General features: G+C 36.2%; 1 protein-coding gene across 1 annotated transcript; it reads right to left on the bottom strand.

Annotated features, from left to right (window-relative positions):
• Positions 1 to 838: 838 nt before the first annotated feature.
• KERA (keratocan) lies at positions 839 to 19896 on the bottom strand. Its single transcript, XM_019918773.3, has 4 exons — positions 19637 to 19896; positions 8671 to 8721; positions 6468 to 7361; positions 839 to 2221 (listed from the first exon to the last, which is right to left on the bottom strand). Exons 3-4 carry the CDS (start codon positions 7351 to 7353, stop codon positions 2046 to 2048), a joined length of 1062 nt encoding a protein of 353 aa, XP_019774332.1. The 5' UTR covers positions 7354 to 7361; positions 8671 to 8721; positions 19637 to 19896; the 3' UTR covers positions 839 to 2045.
• Between the last annotated feature and the right edge of the window lie 1059 nt (positions 19897 to 20955).

Here is a 20955-nt window from a genome sequence, read left to right as displayed (position 1 = left end):
ATCCTTTCTCTCATTTTTTTTAAATTGAAGTATAGCTGATTTATAATATTGTGTTAGTTTCAGGTGTACAGCATAGTGATTCAGTATTTTTGCAGATTATATTCCATTATAGGTTATTACAAGGTAATGGGTATAATTCCCTGTGCTATATCCTTTCTCTTGAATTGTCTCTCTGAACAGTTTCAGTGGTAGGTAACTGTACCTTAGGAAAAGCTGCTTCCATCGCTGGGTGACTCTGATCAAATATTAGAAAATTCTTCCTTAGCTAGCTATGAAATATGGCTCCTTATAAATTTCACTCATATGTTCTACTTACTTTCATTTTGGAGCTTCCTGGAATATGTGTCATCCCCCTTTTCACATAGCAAGTTTTCAAATATTTAAAGTTATTATGTTTCTGTTAACATATTCTTTTCCCCCAGCCTAACAATATCTGATTACCTGTATTTTTATGACATAATTTTATATGACATTATTTTCATAATTTTCTTTACGTGCTTTGAAGTATTTTAAACTTATTCTTTTTCTTAATGTCTTGCCTTCAGCCAGCATTAAAAAACTGTTCAATGTATGTTCATTGTTCTTTCCTCCCACCCCCAAATAAATTTTGGTATGAAAATACATAGGCAATCCTGCACATTATTTTTTCTTCTTGGGAATTCACTTAACAAAGTAACATATTAATTTTCTGAGAAGCCTTGGATTAAAGTAACATGTTGGGCTTTCATTAATGTGGTGATTCACAAATGTATATGATCCTTTTTCCAAGGAAATATATTTATAGAATTTTTCAGAATAATGTCTGGAAAAATATATATAAATAGATGTATTAATCAGCATGGAATATTTATTGTTAATAACATATACCTAACAAAATCAGAAATATAAGAAAACTGTACTTTGTTACTTAACAAAATCCTGTTTTGTTTTGTTTTTGACTCATGAGAAACAGGTATATTATGTCAAGTGATTAGAATATAAATTTTTTCTTGTGTTCACTGGATAAAAGGAAAACGGGTAGGAGAAAATATATTTTAATGTACTCATGCTAGAAAAATGGAACTAATTGTTACTATAACACTTTTTATTAAAAATATATTCTTAATAAGACTTGTGAATAAGCCTCCTGAAATAAATATTTTACTTCTGTTTTGTTGGAAAGCATTCACTCTTTTTATTTCAGAAATCCAAAAAGCACTGGCAAATATAAGACTGAACAATTTGCAATTCAAGTGGATTTCAAGTGTTAAAACACTAAGATTCTGTCAGAAATGTGTTACAATAAATGTAGAACTTTAATTACTAGAGTACACTGTACTATATCTAAGAACAGCAGATTTAAGAAATAGGTATAATGAACTAAAAATGACTATTGCTCTGTTATTTGACATTAAATGACTAGAATTTTCTTGTTATAAAGTATCCGATGCATTTCATACCCATTCTTTTTTTTTTTTTTTTTTTTTTGCAGTACGCGGGCCTCTCACTGTTGTGGCCTCTCAACCACTGCGCCACCAGGGAAGCCCTCATACCCATTCTTGAGCTAAGTACCAGACTTATACTTACAAATGTTACTTAACAATCTGAATTTAATTATTTCTTTATAATTATGATAAAGAAATATCTCATTTTTTCATTTTCTCTAGAAATTCCTACCTCCTGTTAGATGTTGTGTTTATACTGTGAATATAATATCTGCATAAGCAATTTTGAACATTTGCAAACAAATATATCCTTCCTATTGAATCACAATGTATTTGTATTATTTGGTATTAATAAGCTGTGAGAGAGACAAAAAGGAACTATCTTTGAGCTGATAAACTATCTTAACTCTGTGTCTGTTTTACTAATTAAAGAAAAGCAGTCTGTGCTACATATCATGGGGAAAAGCAACTTTGAATAGAAAAAAAGTAAGCTATACAAATAAAAATGGTGGCCATAAGCAATTAGAAAAGTGATTTTTATCTTAAACCTATGAATGGCAACCAAATTTCAGGTCAGAAATATGAACTCATTAAATGAATTTTAGATTGTTGAAGACATGTTTAAATAATGACAGCCTGAAGGAGCCTGAAGCAGGTCATTAAATCCATTGGGATTGGTGGTTTGATTTCATTTCCATCCAGACGGAGGTAGCGAAGATGAGGTCCATAACTGAAGGAATCGTGTTCCGCAGGCAATGTGATAGGAGTGGTAGGACATATTACAGAGACATTCACATCTACGGAGACAAAGAAAGCGTGAATAAATGAACTGGAATACAAGAGACTAAGGATGGGAAGACCAAGAGCTATTATAACAGTCCTATGGAGGGTCTAGTGGCCTGGTCTATGAAAGTGGCAGAGAGACAAACCCTTTTCGTGTAAGCTGGAAGTTATGCATATCTGTTTTATAGAAGTAACCCTGAAAAAATGTGCAACGTACACATAGTCATCTCAGTCCATACTTTGCTATGCTTAATACAGAGCACTAGAAAGGACATATTGTTAAAAGTTGTGATGGAAAAAAGGTGTATAAGATATATCACTTGTCTTATTCCTTTAGCAAGCCAGATAAGGCATGATTTGATTACTGTAGAATGAGAAAGGTAGTATTGGGGCATTAGAGGTGGAAACAATGGTTCAGAGTTGGTACTGAAAGAATGGGTAGGTGCATGGTGGAATGGAGGAGTATGGATGCAAAGGAAGAAAGCCAGTCTATTATTAGAGAAGGTGCTTGAAAGTTACCTTAAAAAAATGCAAACACTCAAACTAGTAGTACATGATGATAAGTCTTTTATAAAGTGCAATTAATATAACTTTACATATGTGATATTTGCAGAAAACAACCTTGAATCTCCATACTTAAGTGTATTTAATTGGAAAGGAAACATTTGCCAAGAACTGAATTACAAAAATTCAAACCAGGAACTATCCCGTCAGCCTTTTCATATGGTTAAGATGTGAGAAATCATGCACCTGCCTTGGATCAGAGCCCTTGGCATCAATGTCTATACTGAAGTTAGGAGCATTCAGGAGAGAAAGCCTCTTAAACCAGCGAAATTCTGACAAGTGTGCATAATAGCTGATCTCAACCATGAATTCATGTACTCTTAAATCCTATTTTGAAACTGTTTTGAGGAAGAGATCTTCCCTTAGAAGATAAGACCCAACTAACTTTGGCAATGACCTTCCTTTTGTGCACACTGACTTGTTCTGAAGGATTTTATGCTTACAGTGAGGGTGCTTTGTTCTGATCTTATGCCATTTTGTGAATTCAACTTGCTAAAAATAATGACTCTGTATAGCAGATTTATATTCATCAAGGTATTTTTTCTTACATATATTATAACCTTATCATGACACAACCTGTATTGGGCAACATTATTATTCTCCCCACCTGGGCATTGCTGAAAGAGTGGTTCAGACGGGTAAGGCAATGTGCACCAGGTATTTCAGCAAGTAAGAGGCAGAGCGGAGTCCCAGCCTCATCCCTTTCCTACTACACAGGGTCCCTTGCCTGCTGGAGAGATTATGTCCTTTCTGATGTGTTATCTCCTATCCTTATCACCCTCATGACCCATAACCCATGCATGTGTGAATAAATAGAATGTAAAAACAAGCATTCTAAATTTAATTATATTTTCATAAATTAATTATAATGTTTCTGAGAGTACCAAGAAGTAACTTGTTCGAATAGATAACATTTTTGTCAAATTTAAAGCCCCCTAAGGTGTTCAGAAGAAATAAGTATTTCCATCATTTTGGACAAGAAAAGTTCACTGTCCTATAAATTCTGAGAACTCTTCATATAAGAGGTATGTTTCTTGGCAACCACTTCATTAACAACTAGACTAGATTATGAGGTAAGAAGAAGTAAGTACTTTAGCAGTTATTATAATGCATTGTGATATAATGGTGAGCCAAGAACTCTTGCCAGGGAAATTCTTCTCTTCCATTTCTTTTCTTGGAATATAGAAATGACCATGCTTGATATCTACATTAAGCAGCAAGTAAATCAATTTCTCTTTGTTGATGTTGTTGCTGTGAAAACGATTTTTACCTCTATTGATAGAAATTTGTCTTAAGTCTCATATTCTAGGCATTGAAGAAAAATGTGCTATGATAATAACGTTGGAGTGGGGGAAAAAACACCTAATATGGGAGACCTTAGGTTCAGGTCCTGGCTATTATACTTATCCTTTGTCCTTGGAAAAATAGCCTCACTTAGTTGAGCCTCAGTTTTTCTTTCTTCAGAAATTCCTAATAATAGCACACAAGGTTCTTTTGATGATTAATTTGTGGTTCTTAAAGTGTGGTCCCTGGACCAGCAGCGTCCATACTACCTGAGAACTGCGTGGTTAGACCCCACCCCATACCTGTTAGGTGGGAAACCCAGAGGCTGAAGCCCAGCAGCCTGTGTTTTATAAGCCCTCCAGGTGATTCTGATGCACATTAAGGTATGAGAATGATTGGAAAATAGAAATATATGAGAAAACTTTGAAAAAAACGCTCTAAAATAAAAGTGGAGGAAGAACAGAGTCCTCTTCTTTGTGTAACTTTGTAAAACTATGTAAGTACCTAGCATAGGTGCCCAACTATGTGTTGAATTTTGCTATCTCACTCCTGAACACTCTCATTCTCAAGTTCCCACTTCAGGGGAATTCCCAATTCACAAATGTGCTCTATGTGGAATCCCTTTAAATTAACTTCCTACATCAAATGTCTATGGGACTTTTGCTGTCAGGTAAGGAATGCACCTGTAGAAGCACAGAACTTTCATCAGGAAAAAAAATTACATTTATTTAGGTTGATATTAGCTGCTGTACTATTGGGTTCAGTGCACAGATTCAGCTATTAACATTTTTTTTTTCTGTTGCATCTTTTGCTTTAACTACAAGATTAAACAATGTGTCTCATCACCATGGAAAAAACTCACTGCGGTGGGAGCAGCCTGCTCATGAGTTCCTGGATTTTATGCTCAAGTATGCTGTTAGAAAAAAACCAAAAAATACTGAAAAACTGAAGAGTACCCAGTGCAAAATAGTCTATTCTTATAGGTTGGATGTTTATGTAATTATTTGCTTAATGAAAAGTTTAGTGAGTAATAAGCAGGCAGCACAACCTTCTGACAATTATCTGTGTCATTTTCCTGCAAACTATCCAATTGATTCTCATTTTAGGGATGTATTTTATAAGGTTGTTCAGAAACCTCTTCAAGATTAGCTTTCCAAAGGGCTTGTGCTAGGGTGGAGCATGCATGGATACTTGCCAGGCTGGTATCATCCCCTGTAGCTGGACCAAGATATCGTCTGCATCTACACCTGAGTCATCCTGGTCTCAGGCATAATTGTGAAGATGCTAAGTTTGCCTGTAACGTCTCCAGCCCCTTCTTTCTATAACCACTTGTTCCCTTCATGGCTCCTCTGCCTCCAAGACACTTTGCACTCATCTCTCACACGGGGAGGGGGAAGGGTACGCTGGGACGAAGTGAGAGAGTAGCATTGACATATATACACTACCAAATGTAAAATAGATAGATAGTGGGAAGCAGCCGCATGGCACAGGGAGATCAGCTCGGTGCTTTGCGACCACCTAGAGGGGTGGGATAAGGAGGGTGGGAGGGAGACGCAAGAGGGAGGGGATATGGGGATATATGTATACATATAGCTGATTCACTTTGTTATACAGCAGAAACTAACACAACACTGTAAAGCAATTGTACTCCAATAAGGATGTTTAAAAAAAAAGCTATTTTCAGGAAAGGAGTGTATATTCTACCTTGTTGACTGCCATTAGTCCTAAGGAGTTGCCAACTTCCAGGGAATTTATTTCAATTTCAATTGAGCAAAGCCTTAAAGTACAATATTGGTTTCCCATGTATGGTCCCCAGAACATCAATCTCAGCATCCCTAGGAAACTTGCTAGAAATGAAAAGTCTCAGGTCCCACCAGACCTACTCAACCAGAAGCTCTGTGATGGGGCCATCCATTTGTGTACTCTAAAGTTTGAGAAACCCACTGATCTAAAGCAGACATTCTAACTAGGGTGATTGTAGGCATCAGCTGTCCTGTAGGTTTCAGGACAGAGGTCCCTTCCTGATACCTCCTAAATCATATTCCTTCTATTACTATTCATGAGGTTGCTTGTGGCTGGGGTACACTTTCTTCAATAAGTCTGCCCACCGAGGCAGAAATATCAGAATCTCCTCAGAGTAAAAGAAGATAGAGACATTTAGTTTCTCCAACAGGTAATAGCCCTCTGTAGATTACTAAAATCCACTTTTCAATTTGCAATTTGAACATTTGAACTTCTTGGTTCATCGACACTGTCTGTGAATAGACAAAACTTGAAAATACACTAAAAAAATATCTAAGGGCATGAGAGCTGGAGAGAAAATGAACATTATTGATATTCTTAAAGAAGATATAGAATAAATTTAATAACCATGAATATCTTAGTCAAAGACACACCCTGATGGTTACTTACTTTTAATTTTGTTATGATCGAGGTGAAGGTGCTGCAGATGAGCACTGATTTTGGGGACCTTTGTGAGTTGATTGTGAGACAGTTGAAGATCTAGAATTGATGATACATTAAAACCACTAGAAGGGAGGCCAGCATCTGATAATTTGTTGTGGTTGAGTCTCAGGAAGGCCACTTTAGGAATCACATTAAAATAATTTTCTGGTATTCCTTCAATGGAATTGTTGTCTAAAAACAGCTGCATAGTGTTGGCTGGTAATCTTGGTGGCATATTCCTCAGGGAGTTCTTAGCCATATTTAGCTGCATGAGGTTCTTGAGTCCTTTAAAGGTGTCTCTTTGAAAGGCATTGTCTAGTAGTTTATTGTTCTGCAGGTCAAGAAGGGTCAGGTTCTCCAGATTGCTAAAGGTCCCTTGAGGAATTCTGGACACCTTGTTTCTAGCTAATTGTAATTGTTCTAAACTTCTTGGCAATGGAGAAGGTACCTCCTCTAGCTCATTATCTTCCAGAAATAAGAAAAGCAGCTTCTTCAGTTGGCTCAGGGCTCCTTTTTCAATTCCATAGTTGGTTATTTTGTTCTTGTTTAGATTTATCCATCTCAGCTGGGTGGCATTCTCGAATGGCTTCTCAGGAATGGTTTCTATCAGGTTGTTTTCAAGATAAAGATACCAGATCCTTGATGGTATAGCAGGGATTGCTTTGAGAGCCCGGTTTTCACAGTACAAAGCGGTAGGGAAACTGGGGGGACAGAAACATTCCCTGGGACAATGGAAGTCATGCATCATCCAGTCCTCTGGATCATTTGCCTCATAAACCTGTCTCACACTTCGAGTCCATACAGTATCTGTTATGAATAACACCCAGATGATGAAACAGATTGTGGTTGCCATTTTAGTACCTAGAGTAAGGGATACAATTGTCAGATGTTTAACGATCTTGACCTTTAGATAACTGCATGCGCCAAAATGATCCATAAACATTGCTTCTTCAAGGGGGGTGGGGAGGTAAAGACATGTCAGCATTTTATGCATATTTATCAACGAATACCCATCTATTTAGTGGGCACTATCTGCAAAGCATTTTTGCAAACACTGAAACTGACTCACCAACTTGTAACTTTCTGGTTTTAACCCAATCACAATGAAAACCAAGAAAGAAAAAGCAAATTTTAGGAACTCTTAAGTGCTTTTCCATTTCAAGCTATTTAATGCAAGGAAGTTAACTGAAATCCAGAGTTGAACACACGAGTACAAAAAAGTGACCTTTTAATAACTCAAATTTAGAGTCTATGTTGTTCCTAAGAAGTTGGCATATGTTTTCACTTTTACTCCTAAATGAGCAGAACATCTGGATGAGATTTCCCAGGCTCTTTGGCCCTTCAACCAAAGAAATAGATCAAAGAACATTTTAGCAACTTTTTGTGAAGGAAAATTTTAGGATTTGAAGAAAAATGTGTGATTAATCTCTTGCTCTGTTGCTCAACTTCTCAGGTAAGTTTTATTTTGGGGGTTTAGGGAAAGACTTCTAATATTTTAAGTAGAGGATCAAGTTGTTTAGCCAAGAAATTTGGATTATGAAACTCTCTATATAGATATAGCTATAGATGTTGATACAGATATATATCACACTTACATAAGTAAGCAGTGTTACTATGGTTGATAAGAAACAAAACAAAGAACATGCTCAGGATACAGGTGGATCTCCATATTTTCAGTATGGATGCTAACAGAGCAAAGGTTAACACTTACTGATATGTGATACATTTAAAAGACATAAATCCTCCCCGTTGAGTTTCAACAAGGTTATGGGAACAAAGAACTATCCCAACAGGAAAATAATATGTATCTATATAACAATAACGTTCTTATCAATGTACATTTAGTTCAAACACTTCGTAATAAAGACCAAATAAATTTCACTGATTCCTTAGGAAGAGATAAAATCAGCATCATTTAGAAATGCTGATCTTTCAATTTTGCCCTAAATCGAGGGAAATGACAAGCACAGGGCAGCTTCTGCAAGCTGTCAAATTTCTTGCGATTGCAGAATACTGCTCTGGTCATCTTCCAACAGAGACACATTAAAACATTATTTTTTTTTTCAGAATAGGGATTTGCTTTAGTTATTGAAGCAGTAACCCTGCCTCTGATGAATCATAACTTTGAATTCTTAACTTTAAGAGTTTTGAAAAGCATAAAATAGTTTACCTTGCTGTCCAGGAATGTACCGCTGAGTCCTGTGTCTGGATCTGAAGTTTGCTAAAATCAGTTAAGAAAAAAAAAAAAAAAACTTTGACTAGAAGAATTTGTTTTTATTTTATGCTGTCTAGCCTCCTACGAGAAAAAAGAAAACCTCCTCTGACCAGTCACCATGAACACCTTTGATCTATTGTTTCCACTTTGACAGAGCTTCAGAACACCGCTTACCTCAGTTTTCTTGGATCTTCCTCGTCCCTTTCTATTGGTCACTGCTCATTCAAAGTAATGGATTGACCCAGGCTCCACTGTCGTGTTTTGGTGAATCCTCCCTAATATATATGCATCCATGGCTCCAGCTTTAACCCCTCCAACAACCACAGCACCTCAGTACCTAGATAGCCCAGCACAGGAAATTCTGACTTTAATCTCAAGAACCTATAACAAAATTCAGTGCAACTTTCATTCTGAGTTCACAGTCCCAAAGATATTGTAATGCACTGATCTGGAGACCTGATCTAACAGCAAGAAACTAAAAGCAGTTTTGATTTCAACTACAACAAAAAGATTTTAAAGCATTTTTCTCTAGATGATCTTTTTAAAAAATTGGATACAAAGACATAAAGACCAATGTTTTCTGTTTATATGGAAATATTTTATTCATTTTTTTGTATAAAACAGATGCTGGGATTACATTTAGATATATTGTTTTTGGTCAAGGGGTAAAAGATAAAAAATGTATTTGAAAAATTTAAAAGTGAAATCAGGAAAGCTCTACCTGATGTTGGCACTAAATATGGTGTATAGAAATAATTGTTTTATAGAAATAATTTTTGTGTCTCTATTTCATAGTGGAAGCTTTATTCCAAATAATTATTAAAATGAGATTTTTCTTTCCTGCATTATAAAAGATGTTCTGCATTTAGGCCATTATAGGACATTCTGCTGCACTGTTTTGTTTTTTGTTTTTCTTTAACATACAAGTTTAGGATAATATGTCTTCCAGTTCTTGTAATTTGAGGGAAAAAAATGGTATGCCTCTTAAGGAAAGACAAAAAGTTTTGAAAATCTCATTTTCAGATATTACCCTGCTGATTGATTGTAATCATTTTGTTTTTCAAAATCTATCGTATTCTGGGAAAAGGGAGTTGTATTGATATCACTCATTCAACACTGCCCACATAAATATTATCAAAGATAGAACACAGTGAAGAGGGGAGAGCACTGGACTCAAAAAATTTTTTCTGAACCACTTACTTCTTTTCTCCTAAACACAGTTTTGTCATCTACAACATACTGCTGGGGGCTTCCCTGGTGGCGCAGTGGTTGAGAGTCCACCTGCCGATACAGGGGACACGGGTTCGTGCCCCGGTCCGGGAAGATCCCACATGCCGCGGAGCGGCTAGGCCCGTGAGCCGTGGCTGCTGAGCCTGCGCATCCGGAGCCTGTGCTTCGCAACGGGAGAGGCCACAACAGTGAGAGGCCCGCGTACCGCAAAAAAACAAAAACAAAAACAAAAACAAAAACATACTGCTGGACTACCTCGCAAGGTTGGCCCTAATTTGTTGTAAATGATTAGGAAATGTTAGCCTTTCTGTAGCATTAGCCCTACACTTTCAACTGAAAAATACCTTTAATTTTCAAGGCCTTGATAGCTTAAGATCAAATTCAGACATGATCTCTTAGTAGCCCAACAGGTACACTTCTATCATATTTTAAGAAAAAAATCAAGTGTTAATTTGCTTTTGTCACAATGATCTCCTCTCTCTACTGCACTTTTCCTTTTCTCTTTCTTCTTTTTCTAAACCCTCAGTATAAAACAACAGATGATGTCTGAATCTGCACGGCCCGCTTTAGCTACTCTCTTATTTCTTAATTTTCTTTTTTAGCCAAACTTATTTTAGTCATTTCTTAATTCTATTACACAAATTTTGCTATGTGTCCATTGTAGGAAAATTAGTTGTACATTGGCTGCCTCCAATTTCTGTTTCTTATTCACCATTCCACCCATGATTCACCCGTCAAAATAAGGTTTCTAATCCCTCTGCTTCCCTCACATTGCTCTAACAACAACAACAAAAAAGCAATAACCTTCATATTTACTAATCTGTTGAAGTCTTTTAGTGTTTCGCCTACTTGACTTGTGACTTTTGGCAATGCAGACCCACCCCTTTAATAAAATGTTTCTTGGACTACATTCTCTCCTAGTTTTTCCTCCCCTTTCTTTGTGACTTCTCTCTATCTATGTTCTGAAGCTCTCTGTTTCCTCTAACAGTTTTTTAAAAAGCTTTTCTAGCATTTAAGTCTCTTTGAGATTCTAAGATCTCAAAGATTTTTAAACGATTCCAAGGTTTTAACCATTCCCTTTATTATGATGACTCCTGAGGCTCTTTCTTCAATCTAGCCTACGGAAGAAAAACAGCACTCCAATGTGTGTATCCACTTGCTTTCTAGACATCTCCTGTTGCAGGTCTCACAGCCATATATCTAAAATGAAATTCACTATCTCCCTTTAACTGCTCTTGTCACTTTATACTTTTGAGTGATGCTATCATCTTATTCAGTCTCCTAAACCAGAAATCTGGAAATCATTCTCAACTCTTCCTTCTCATTTTGTGAGCATATGATAGCAATCACATTTTAAGGACGCTGGGAGACATGATATAAATTAAAATGATCATCTACAATGCTTGCCAGTTTTGGTATCATTGTTTCCAGACTAAAATATAGGATGTCTTCTGCTGTTAGTATAATCTCTGTTTGTCTATGTCTTAATTTTTCCCATTACAATTCAATCTACCCTTCTTTGATTACTGATTCCTGAAGGATGGGGACTTAACTCTTCATTAGGACTGCTTAAGTGGAAGTTCAATAAATTAAATTAAGACAATGGTGCGAACCTCTGAGTCATGCTAGTTGTTATAAGAATTAATGGAAGACTCTGCCCAGTCTTATCTGACTCTGCTAAGAGGGAAAAATGAAGCCTAATGTGTAACGATGTGGCTTTGAAATTGTCCTTCTAATGACAGACTAATATTTTAGAAGTCCCTGGGGCTTTGGACATGGTAGGTATCCAATAACTATTTACCAAATAAGCAAATGAACAAATAAACGCATAAGGCACATGTATCATTTTGATAATTATGATTTTTTTGATCAGCATAACTACTATGTGAATAGGAATATAGTGAAGAACCTTCAAAATATGGTAAAAAAAATGTGAGTTAGAGTCTTCCTGTTGCATCTTACTAGCTGTTTATGGGGGCACAGGTTATTTAACCATCGTAAGCCTAAGTCTACCCATAATGCACCTGTTCTGACTACTATGAAGCGTTGTTTGAAAATCAAAGAAGATAATGACGGTGAACATGTCAGAAGGCCCAGAAATTTCTTTCAGCAGAGAATGTGATAGTTGGTATCTTGGCCTTCCTGAGAAAAGTCCTAGAAACTTGAGATGGAGTCAAAGTCTTGGTGGCTTAACCTCTTTTACTTCTGTTAGTACATTTTGATGTTTCCTGTCTGCTTATCTTGCTTCTACTTCTTAGTAAAAGGGAGGATGCTTTGCTAAACTGTCTTAGACTGGGGAATTTGTCTTGTTGCATTCCTAAAGATCGTTGACATTTAAAAAAAGAAGGCGATGCATAAAGGTATAAAAGACACGAAACTCTAGTAGGATTTCAAATTTGTTGGCGTATGTATCTGATGATTCTATGTTAGCAATAGTTGGACTGTTAGGTGCTCCCAGGACCTATGTTTATGTCCAACTGACTATACGTTTACTAAGAGAAATAATTTTCTCTTCATAGATCAATTTTAGCCTGTTTAACTAAATTCTGTCAAAAAATTTAAAAATATAAAAGGAATCCACTAAAATATATAGCTGACACACATGCATATACATGTGTATTTAAATGTTTTCAAAATAATACATTTAAAATATAGCAATGACACATTTAAAAGGTCAAAATTACTACAAAACTGATAATGCACCAAGCAGTCCCCCACCCCACACTTTGGTGTAAGTCCTGCTCCCAAGAGGCCATTGTTTTCAACTCTATTCTGGATTTCTTTTAATATTTACTTCAATGTCCTTGCTTGTACTTTTTGTTTAACTTATCAATTTTAAACATCAACTATTTTCTTTTATTTTTTTATTTTTATTATTGGAGTATAATTGCTTTACAATGTTGTGCTAGTTTCTGCTGTACAATGAAGTGAATCAGTTATATGTATATATATAACTCCTCCCTCTTGGACCTCCCTTCCCTACCCCCCCGAATTAGATAAAGATTTAGCACATTTGCTCATTCCCACTCTTACCCCACCTGCAACCATTATTCCTTTCAATAACTCCTAATGTATGTATACCACAAACTTTGATTAAATATTTACTGCATGTTATTACATAATATAAATATTGTTTACTGCTGAAGAAAACAGTGCAAAATTAGTTTAATTCCTTCATTGTATTGCACTTATTTGCCATATATATATATATATATATATATATATATACAGACATACATATATATGTGACGTTCTGTATACATATATATCTATGTCACTAATATTTTCCGAAACAGAATTATTTCTCAAACAGAATTATAAAACCATTTTGGAAATATTTTGCACCCAGAGGGTAGGGTAACATAGTGTGCTGGTTAAAAGTCAGATCTGCTTGGGCTTGAATAAATCTGTCTTATTTACTAGCTGTGAAATATTAAACAATTATTTATCTTTGCCTTAGTCTTCTCATCTGTAAATTAAGGATAACAATAATATAAATAATCATAGTAATAATACTGCCTCATAAGATTGTTATGAAAATTAAATGAGTTAGTATTTTTAAAGCATCTAGAACATGGTAAAAGTGTTCATAAAAAAAACCAGAAATATTAAGTTCACTTTTTTCTCCTGGGAGATATTTCTTCTGGAATTCCATATCCTCCTACTTCAATCCAGTTTGCTTGCTGTTGTAAACCAACCTAAGCAAATTTGGTAAATGACAATTTTTAAGTTCTTTGTGGTACATTTCAGTTGACTCATAATTAATGAGGGCTATAGGAATCTTCCCCTACAACCTACAAAGAGGTGTTAAGTTTGATGAAAATAAGTTCAACTGTATGTTACATAACAGGCCTTTATTTTGCACCAAATATTTAAAAAATTCATGAAGTGAGTCTCCATTATAAGATTTCTTCAAATGTTAACTAAGCTTACCTAAGGTGTCAAAACTAATGCAAATTCAATATCTTATAATCTATAATGGAAAAGAATAGATATATGTATGTATAACTGAATCACTTTGCTATACCTCTGAAACTAACACAACATAGTAAATCAACAATATGTCAAAGAAAAAAAACAAACAACAAAATCAGCTTTCTCTGACAAAGTACTGTCTTTTAAAGTACACTTATGAATAATAGAATCCTTGGTTTCTGGTCCAGTGAGATTGTTGTGGTCCTGGACTTCCTTCAGCCATCTCCTGGGTTAGATCCCTTGTTACTTTCTGAATCTTGTGTTCTCTTCTTTCTTGGTTAACTCCACAGCATTGGGGGAACACAGCTTCTGATCACTTCCTGTGCACGTGAGTTACCTCTCTTTTTTTGTGTGTGTGTGAAGTCACGTTTATAAAAATGTGTTTACTCAGCCCATCCGCTTAAGTGATATTTCGACTAGATACAATTCTAATTTGAAATAATGGTCCTTCCAAATTTTGAAGATACTCAAGAAAGTGATTGTCTTGTTGCTTCTTGAGTTGAAATAGAAAAGGTTAATAAAATTTTAATTTTCAGTTTTTAGAATGTGACCTTTTTTGCTCTCATTAAACTTTTGAGATTTTCCTTTCATCTTCAGTTTCTGAACTATTACAATATGTCTTGAGAGGGTGTATTTCACTCACTCACTGGGTACCCAGGGAGTCCTTTCAATCTAGAAATTCACGTCCATATGGTCCATCCATTTTTTTCTATTTTCTCTTTTTGAAAATCTTAGATGGTGCACCTCCTTCTTACACTGTCTAAATCTTTGATCTCTTCTTTTCTGTTTCCATTATCAAAAGATTTTTATGCTTTCCAACAGATTTCCTTAATTTTGTCTTCTTTAAAATTTCTGTATCATACTTCATGTATTTACTTTGGAAACATTCTCTGGTTGTTCCCTTCCTAAAGCATTCTTTTATTTTATGTAATTACTACCTTCTCTTTTAATCTCTTCAAAACGAGACTAAAAACTACAAGGTTTCGATAGTATTGTGAGTTTTTTTCTGCTCCCTGCAAGAATTTTATTTCCCTTGATATCTTTTTTTTTTTCTTGGCTTGATTTGACCTATAGAGGTATTTCACATTGGAAACATTCCTCACATAGCTGATGGTGCTTTGCTGAATTTTGATACTTAAGAAGAAGCACTAGTAACCTTATTAGAAGATCTATGAGAATCAATAGCACTTGTCAGCTAAGGATCAGGTATTCTGTCTCTCTTTTATATATATATTACACACATACACACACATATTGGGAATAAATTGAAAAAGTCAACACATATTCTTCTTAGTGTACTTTTTATAACTTTGATTTTTTTATTAAAACTGCTAACATGAATTTTTTTGGTTGTGAGTAAATAGCAAATAACCTTCCATGCATAGTTTAGCCTTTGTATATGAAGCATCCTGAGGCTATGCTGTCCAAAATTTATCTGAAACTAGTAGCACACCCTGTCACTTATAAGCTATTTATGTTTTGATTCAATTTTGATATTTATGACTCTCTCTGGTGCCGGTTCCTCCAAGACTCTACAAGAAGACTTTGAATACCTAATCAAAAAATAAAAATAAAAATATCTCTGTGATTCTTGGGTGAGCTGTGTTACCAACCATCCAGAACCAATATGCTCTAGGATTGTTCTCCTCCAGCTTCTCAAGCTCCCTCCATTTCTACAAATGTTCCACCTTAGCACTATTGGCTTTCAGAGGATACTAAGATAACAGGAAGTGAGCAACTTGAAAGCCAATTAGTTTAAAGCTCGCCTCCAAAGCACTTCAGAAGAGGTCTCTTACAAGAAGGCATTTCATCAGAATAGTGAGAATTAGACTCATAATGTCTCCAGTATGTTGAGGAGATCCATTGAGTCAAATATGGATTCTTGTTCTCCTTAGCTTCTTATCGAACTGCCTTCCAGGGCATCCCAATCAGTCCTATACTGTTGCAGCATTTCACTCTCAATTTCTTCCTACATATCGTATAATTTTGATTATAATTTATATAATTATAATTGTATTTATACTCTTCTTAGTCAGCTGGTCATAGAGAAGGCCCCCATGAGCCCCCATGTACTTGATGAATCAGCACTGCTGAGCAATTGAGATTAGGCTAGCTAGATCAGGTAATACTAGGTTTATGAGTAGTTAACGTCAAATTGTTGTTTAGCTTCCCCTTGGGTCCAGTTTCTTAAAAGGATAGTAGTTATTTGCTAAATATAAGCATATCCTTGCTTTGGAAAGCTAGGGTTTTAATTCTCTTACTAAGGCTTACCACACACTACATATAGCAACCTGACCTACTATGAACCCTTTAAATATCATTTAATCTGATGAGTGATAAGTAGCAGGATCACTGTGACCTCTGCTGTCTGGAGAGCCTTCTCTTGCCATGGGACAAACTCAAATCTTACAGCTTCTCAGCACGAGACTCACATGCAGTAACATGTGGCCTCCAAAATTCAAAGAGACTATTCATGTTCCTAGTGGCCATAGAGACATGGTTCAGCAAGCTGTCTTCACTTTAGAGAGCTAGCCCAACTTTCCTTAGACCTCTTAACCTTTAAAATAAATCAATAACTTGACAGCCCTATATTCTTCCATTGTATTTGGCTCCAATGTGCTGGCATTCAAGTGTCTAATTAATGTATCTAGCTAATAAAGTTTACCCTCTAGGTTGTATCACATGATGTTCTGTGAGATGGTATTTCTGCAGACTATAATGTGGTACAAAGCCAAGGAGTTAACACAATCCAGAAACAGTATGGCAAAATTATATTACTGTTCCTGTCTGGTGAAATAAAACAGACTGCTTCTAGTAATTTTGTTTATTGGAATAGAGGAGAAAGACATTATTCAGATCAGTTGCTTTATACAAAGTACTAAGAGCTATAATGATTTGGACCCCATATGGAACAGCAGTTGCAACAGAAGTTGCCATCTAATTAAACTTTGGAAAATCCAATTTTATCTTCTCAAACTATCCTTCCACTACTAAACACAAATGAGAATCCGCTGAGGATCATTAGCCCTGCACTTTTAAGTCACTAAAGATGGCACTAATATTTCTGATTTTTATTGAAGCATTATTGCTATTAGTTTAATATTTTTGTAGGAGTAGAAAGCTCTGCAATTTTCAACTTGGTATTTCCAATCAAAATGTTCCTTTTGCATGGGTTACAGAGCTGATGTAAGAATCCATCATATTTTGAAGTCATCTATTCCAGCTGTACAAGAACTTGGGTAATAAATATGGGAAGGATAAAGGTAGCTTCTCCACTTGTCATTTTAACATCAAAATACCCTCAGTAGTGGACTGCAGAAGTGTCCTGTGTCCCTGGGAATTAGTTGCGTTTCAAAACCATGTTTTCTTTCACAGGGCACAGTTACTTTGGTAACGAACTCTGGTTCTTTTAGGCGAAGACTAGGTTAAAAAAAAAAATAGTAGCACACACTTGAGATATCATTGCAAAGTACTTATTTAAGACAAGATGCCCTCTCTTTCATTCTGGTGACTCGAGGTCCATGATTTACCTATGTTTTAAAAATTCAGTGGAGGGCAGAAGTTCCATATCATATGTCATAATGACACACTCAAGGCTCTGATGAGCAGTTCTGGAGGGTTATTAATTTCACAAATCAAATAGCTCTACAGAGGACTTCACACCTCTTTCATTCCCAGAAATCTAATTCTCAATTGGCTGTTAAGTTCTTTTTGGATCAGACTATTCTGACTTTGTACTGATCCTGATATCTATTAATGGAAAATGTATCTGTTTTACTCATTGGTAGTTAAGTGACACTACGTTATCTCTTCCACTCCAGATTTGCCCTTCCTCACTGAAATCAGGGAATCAATTTTCATTGCTATGCCTTCCACCAACAATTCATGTACATCACTAAAGTCTTTTTAAAGATACTGGTATTCCCATCTCCAATATACGTCTCAATTGGTGAAGATGGATGGGTGGATTATACATGATAAAAACCCATTTTATCATATAGTATAAGAATTCCATTTTGTGAAAATTTTTATTTTGTGCTTCTATACTATGCCAAGGAATCAACTTCATTTAATGTATGCTTCCGTTGAGTTCCATTTTGTGGTGTTTCAGCAAACTAACAGACTCCCAGCTCCTTAAACTATGTTAATGGATCCACAGTCTCTGAAAGTACACTCATATAACTAATTCAGCTTTATCTAATGTTATCATTCTCTCTCCTTGGTTGAGTACCCTCAGAATCCATCCATCTTTTCCAATTTTTAGCCAATATACGTTAGGCAATTCCTGTAGTTCATTTATAACAGTATTTCCATCTCTAGATTTTACTTTCTAATTGATATCCTGTTGCTCCTTCTTATTATAGGTGGGAATCATTGAAGGTTAAGGGGAATGGGGCATGAAAAGGATAAATTCCCTCCTAAAGTTAATGCCTTGAGTTGAGGAACTAGTTGCATCTTCAAAAAGGAAGGAATTGCTTTACAAATCAAGTAGTGTGGGGCTCTTTCAGCAAACAAAGGAGGTTCGGTGGGGCTGAGAATCATGACCACTCCTTCTCATCTGTATCTTATTGTCTAATCCCTATGCCAATTCTTGGGTGGCCCTCTATTTCCAGATCAGTGGCTAACTTTGTTGGACTTATGAACAAATTGGACTTACTAATGTGCTCTTGGAAGGAACTCGTTTGTACGTAGGGGACTTACTGTACGGTTTTTCAAAGCCTTACCCTCAGGAAATGTGTCATTTCCGGTAACTATACAGGGCCCATGTCCCATTTTTGTGGGTCACTGTCATCCAGACTCTTACCTCTGAATAATTTCAGGGTTCTGACTGCCTTTTACCTAAGCTATGCAGATAACCAATGTGAATTCCCCAATATTTCCCAACAATCTGATGTCAATAATGGATTTCTGGTATTGATATCTTTTTCTACTAGACTCCTTGGCTATAAATACCAGAGAATAATTCCGGGTGTTTCAACAAAAAAAGGGTTTCTTTGAAAATGATAGGTGGAATCACATAAATGAGAAGAGGGTGGAAGAGTGAACCTGGAAAACAGGCAGAAGATAAGGAAGCTTTTAAAAACTAGATAGAAATCATCTGGCCAGGAAGCATTGCCATTACTGCTGAATATCACTGGAACCAGAGGGTCTTACCAACAGCCTTCACTGGGGGCCACCGCAGATGAATTCTAAGCCAAGAACACGCCTCTCCTTGGCTAAGCCTGCCATAAGCTCCACCCTGGCTTTATGAGGCTGGGAAGAGAAGAGATACTTAGGGGCTACTGAGCCCCACTAAGATTACAATCAAGGGCAGTTTTCTACATATAAGAAAAAGGTCTGGAGGTGGGACAGATGAAAAAGTGACAGACCTTTACTCAGGAATATGTAATTGCCTGATTAAAAGCATGAACTGGACACTTTTCGGCACAGAAGCCTTCATGATCGTCCCTTGCTTACTCCAGAACTCTGTCTTGATGGGTCCCCCACCCTGCATCCACAAGCCCTCTGCTATAGCCTCACCCAGATTTTTGCAGTTTTCTGAATTTACTGTTATATCTTCACTCCAAGCGTTGCTTGTGATGCTTGCTCAACCAAAATCCCCTTACCACCCATCCGTCTGTAGAACACAACAAATACAGCATCACTTCCTCAACGAAGGCATTCAATACTACTCTCCTTTAGAAATAAGTACATGCTCCTGTTAGAACCTACTTACCCAATGTAGACTCAATTCCAGCTAACAATTTGTGATTGTCTCTCTGTCTTCTACGCTACAAGTTTCTTGATGACAGGCAATTCTTTTTTTGTTTGTCGTTTTGGCCTTGGAACCCGATTGAAATTCCCGACAGATATTTATTGCAAAAACATTTCTCTTTATATAACAATTTAATCAGGCTGAGGTGTGATAAGCGGGAAGGCAGCCATTAAACAAGGCTGTCAATGCGGCAGGATCGTCTCCTCCTGCTGCTGGGTGTGGCGTAGTCATGGCCGTTCATTAGAAATTAAAGCGGAACTGAAATCCATTTACTGCCTGGTGGCGTGGAGCGCTGTTCTTACAGCTTAACCCAGCGTCTCCCGTATGCTGTGAGGCCGGCATATGTCAAGCAGCCTCCAGCTGTAATTCCAAGAAGGATCACTTTCATATGCTTTCCCTATGGCCCTAGACAGTTAGTTGAGCTCAGATACACTTGATTTTCCTGGAGCCACAGGTTGGAGGCAGCAGGAAGAAGGACTGGAGAGGTGACAGGGAGAAGGGCAGGCAATTCTTTTTCTGCCTTTTTCCCCCATTGACTAACAGCATTGTGCTGGTATATCATAGGGGCTCAACGGCTGCTTATATGATGAGGAAGATAAATTGAATTTCGTCAATAGTTCTCATAGCCCTTTTAGTCCAATTTTAACTCCCTAACAAAATAATTTTAAGCTACCTGTCCCCTTGAATTTTAAGCATTTAATTCTTAACTCTTCTCTCCATTGTGAGACTTGGTTATAAAATATTTAATATTATTAATAATTAGCATATTTATCATTTATCTCAGTAAGAATTTTCATTTCTACTGATTGTAACTACTCTCTGGGATTGAATAGTCCAATTAATTTCTTCCCTATGTATAGGCTTTTCCTTTTTTTTCTTTTTTTTTTTTACTAAATACTTTAGGCATTTAGTAAAACTTTTAGGGCAAAAATCACCTATGAATATGGGCTTTTTGTATTTTCCTCAAATTTTAAAATATGTTAGAGAAAAATAGTTTTAAATAAAAACATTGCTGTAGTAGTTTCCTCACTGGAAGGTAAATTATTTTTTTAAAGGATAGCTAAAGATAGTATGTAATTAAATGCTAAATGCTGACTTCAACTATACACAAGAATTCAGTGAGAACTGGATTATAATGGTTAAGAAAGTCTCCAGAGTCAGGAACCTAACTAGCTGTGACTTTGGGTCACTCACTCAGCCCTTTCCATTAGTAAAATAGAGGCAATGATGACATTACCTCATTGGTTGTTTTGAAAATTAGGTATAAATCAATATATAAA

The sequence above is a fragment of the Tursiops truncatus genome, chromosome 11, assembly GCF_011762595.2.
Source record: "Tursiops truncatus isolate mTurTru1 chromosome 11, mTurTru1.mat.Y, whole genome shotgun sequence".
NCBI classification, from domain to species: domain Eukaryota; kingdom Metazoa; phylum Chordata; class Mammalia; order Artiodactyla; family Delphinidae; genus Tursiops; species Tursiops truncatus.
The sequence above is the reverse complement of the archived record's forward strand: the minus strand, read 5'-3'. Positions and strand labels throughout refer to the sequence as shown.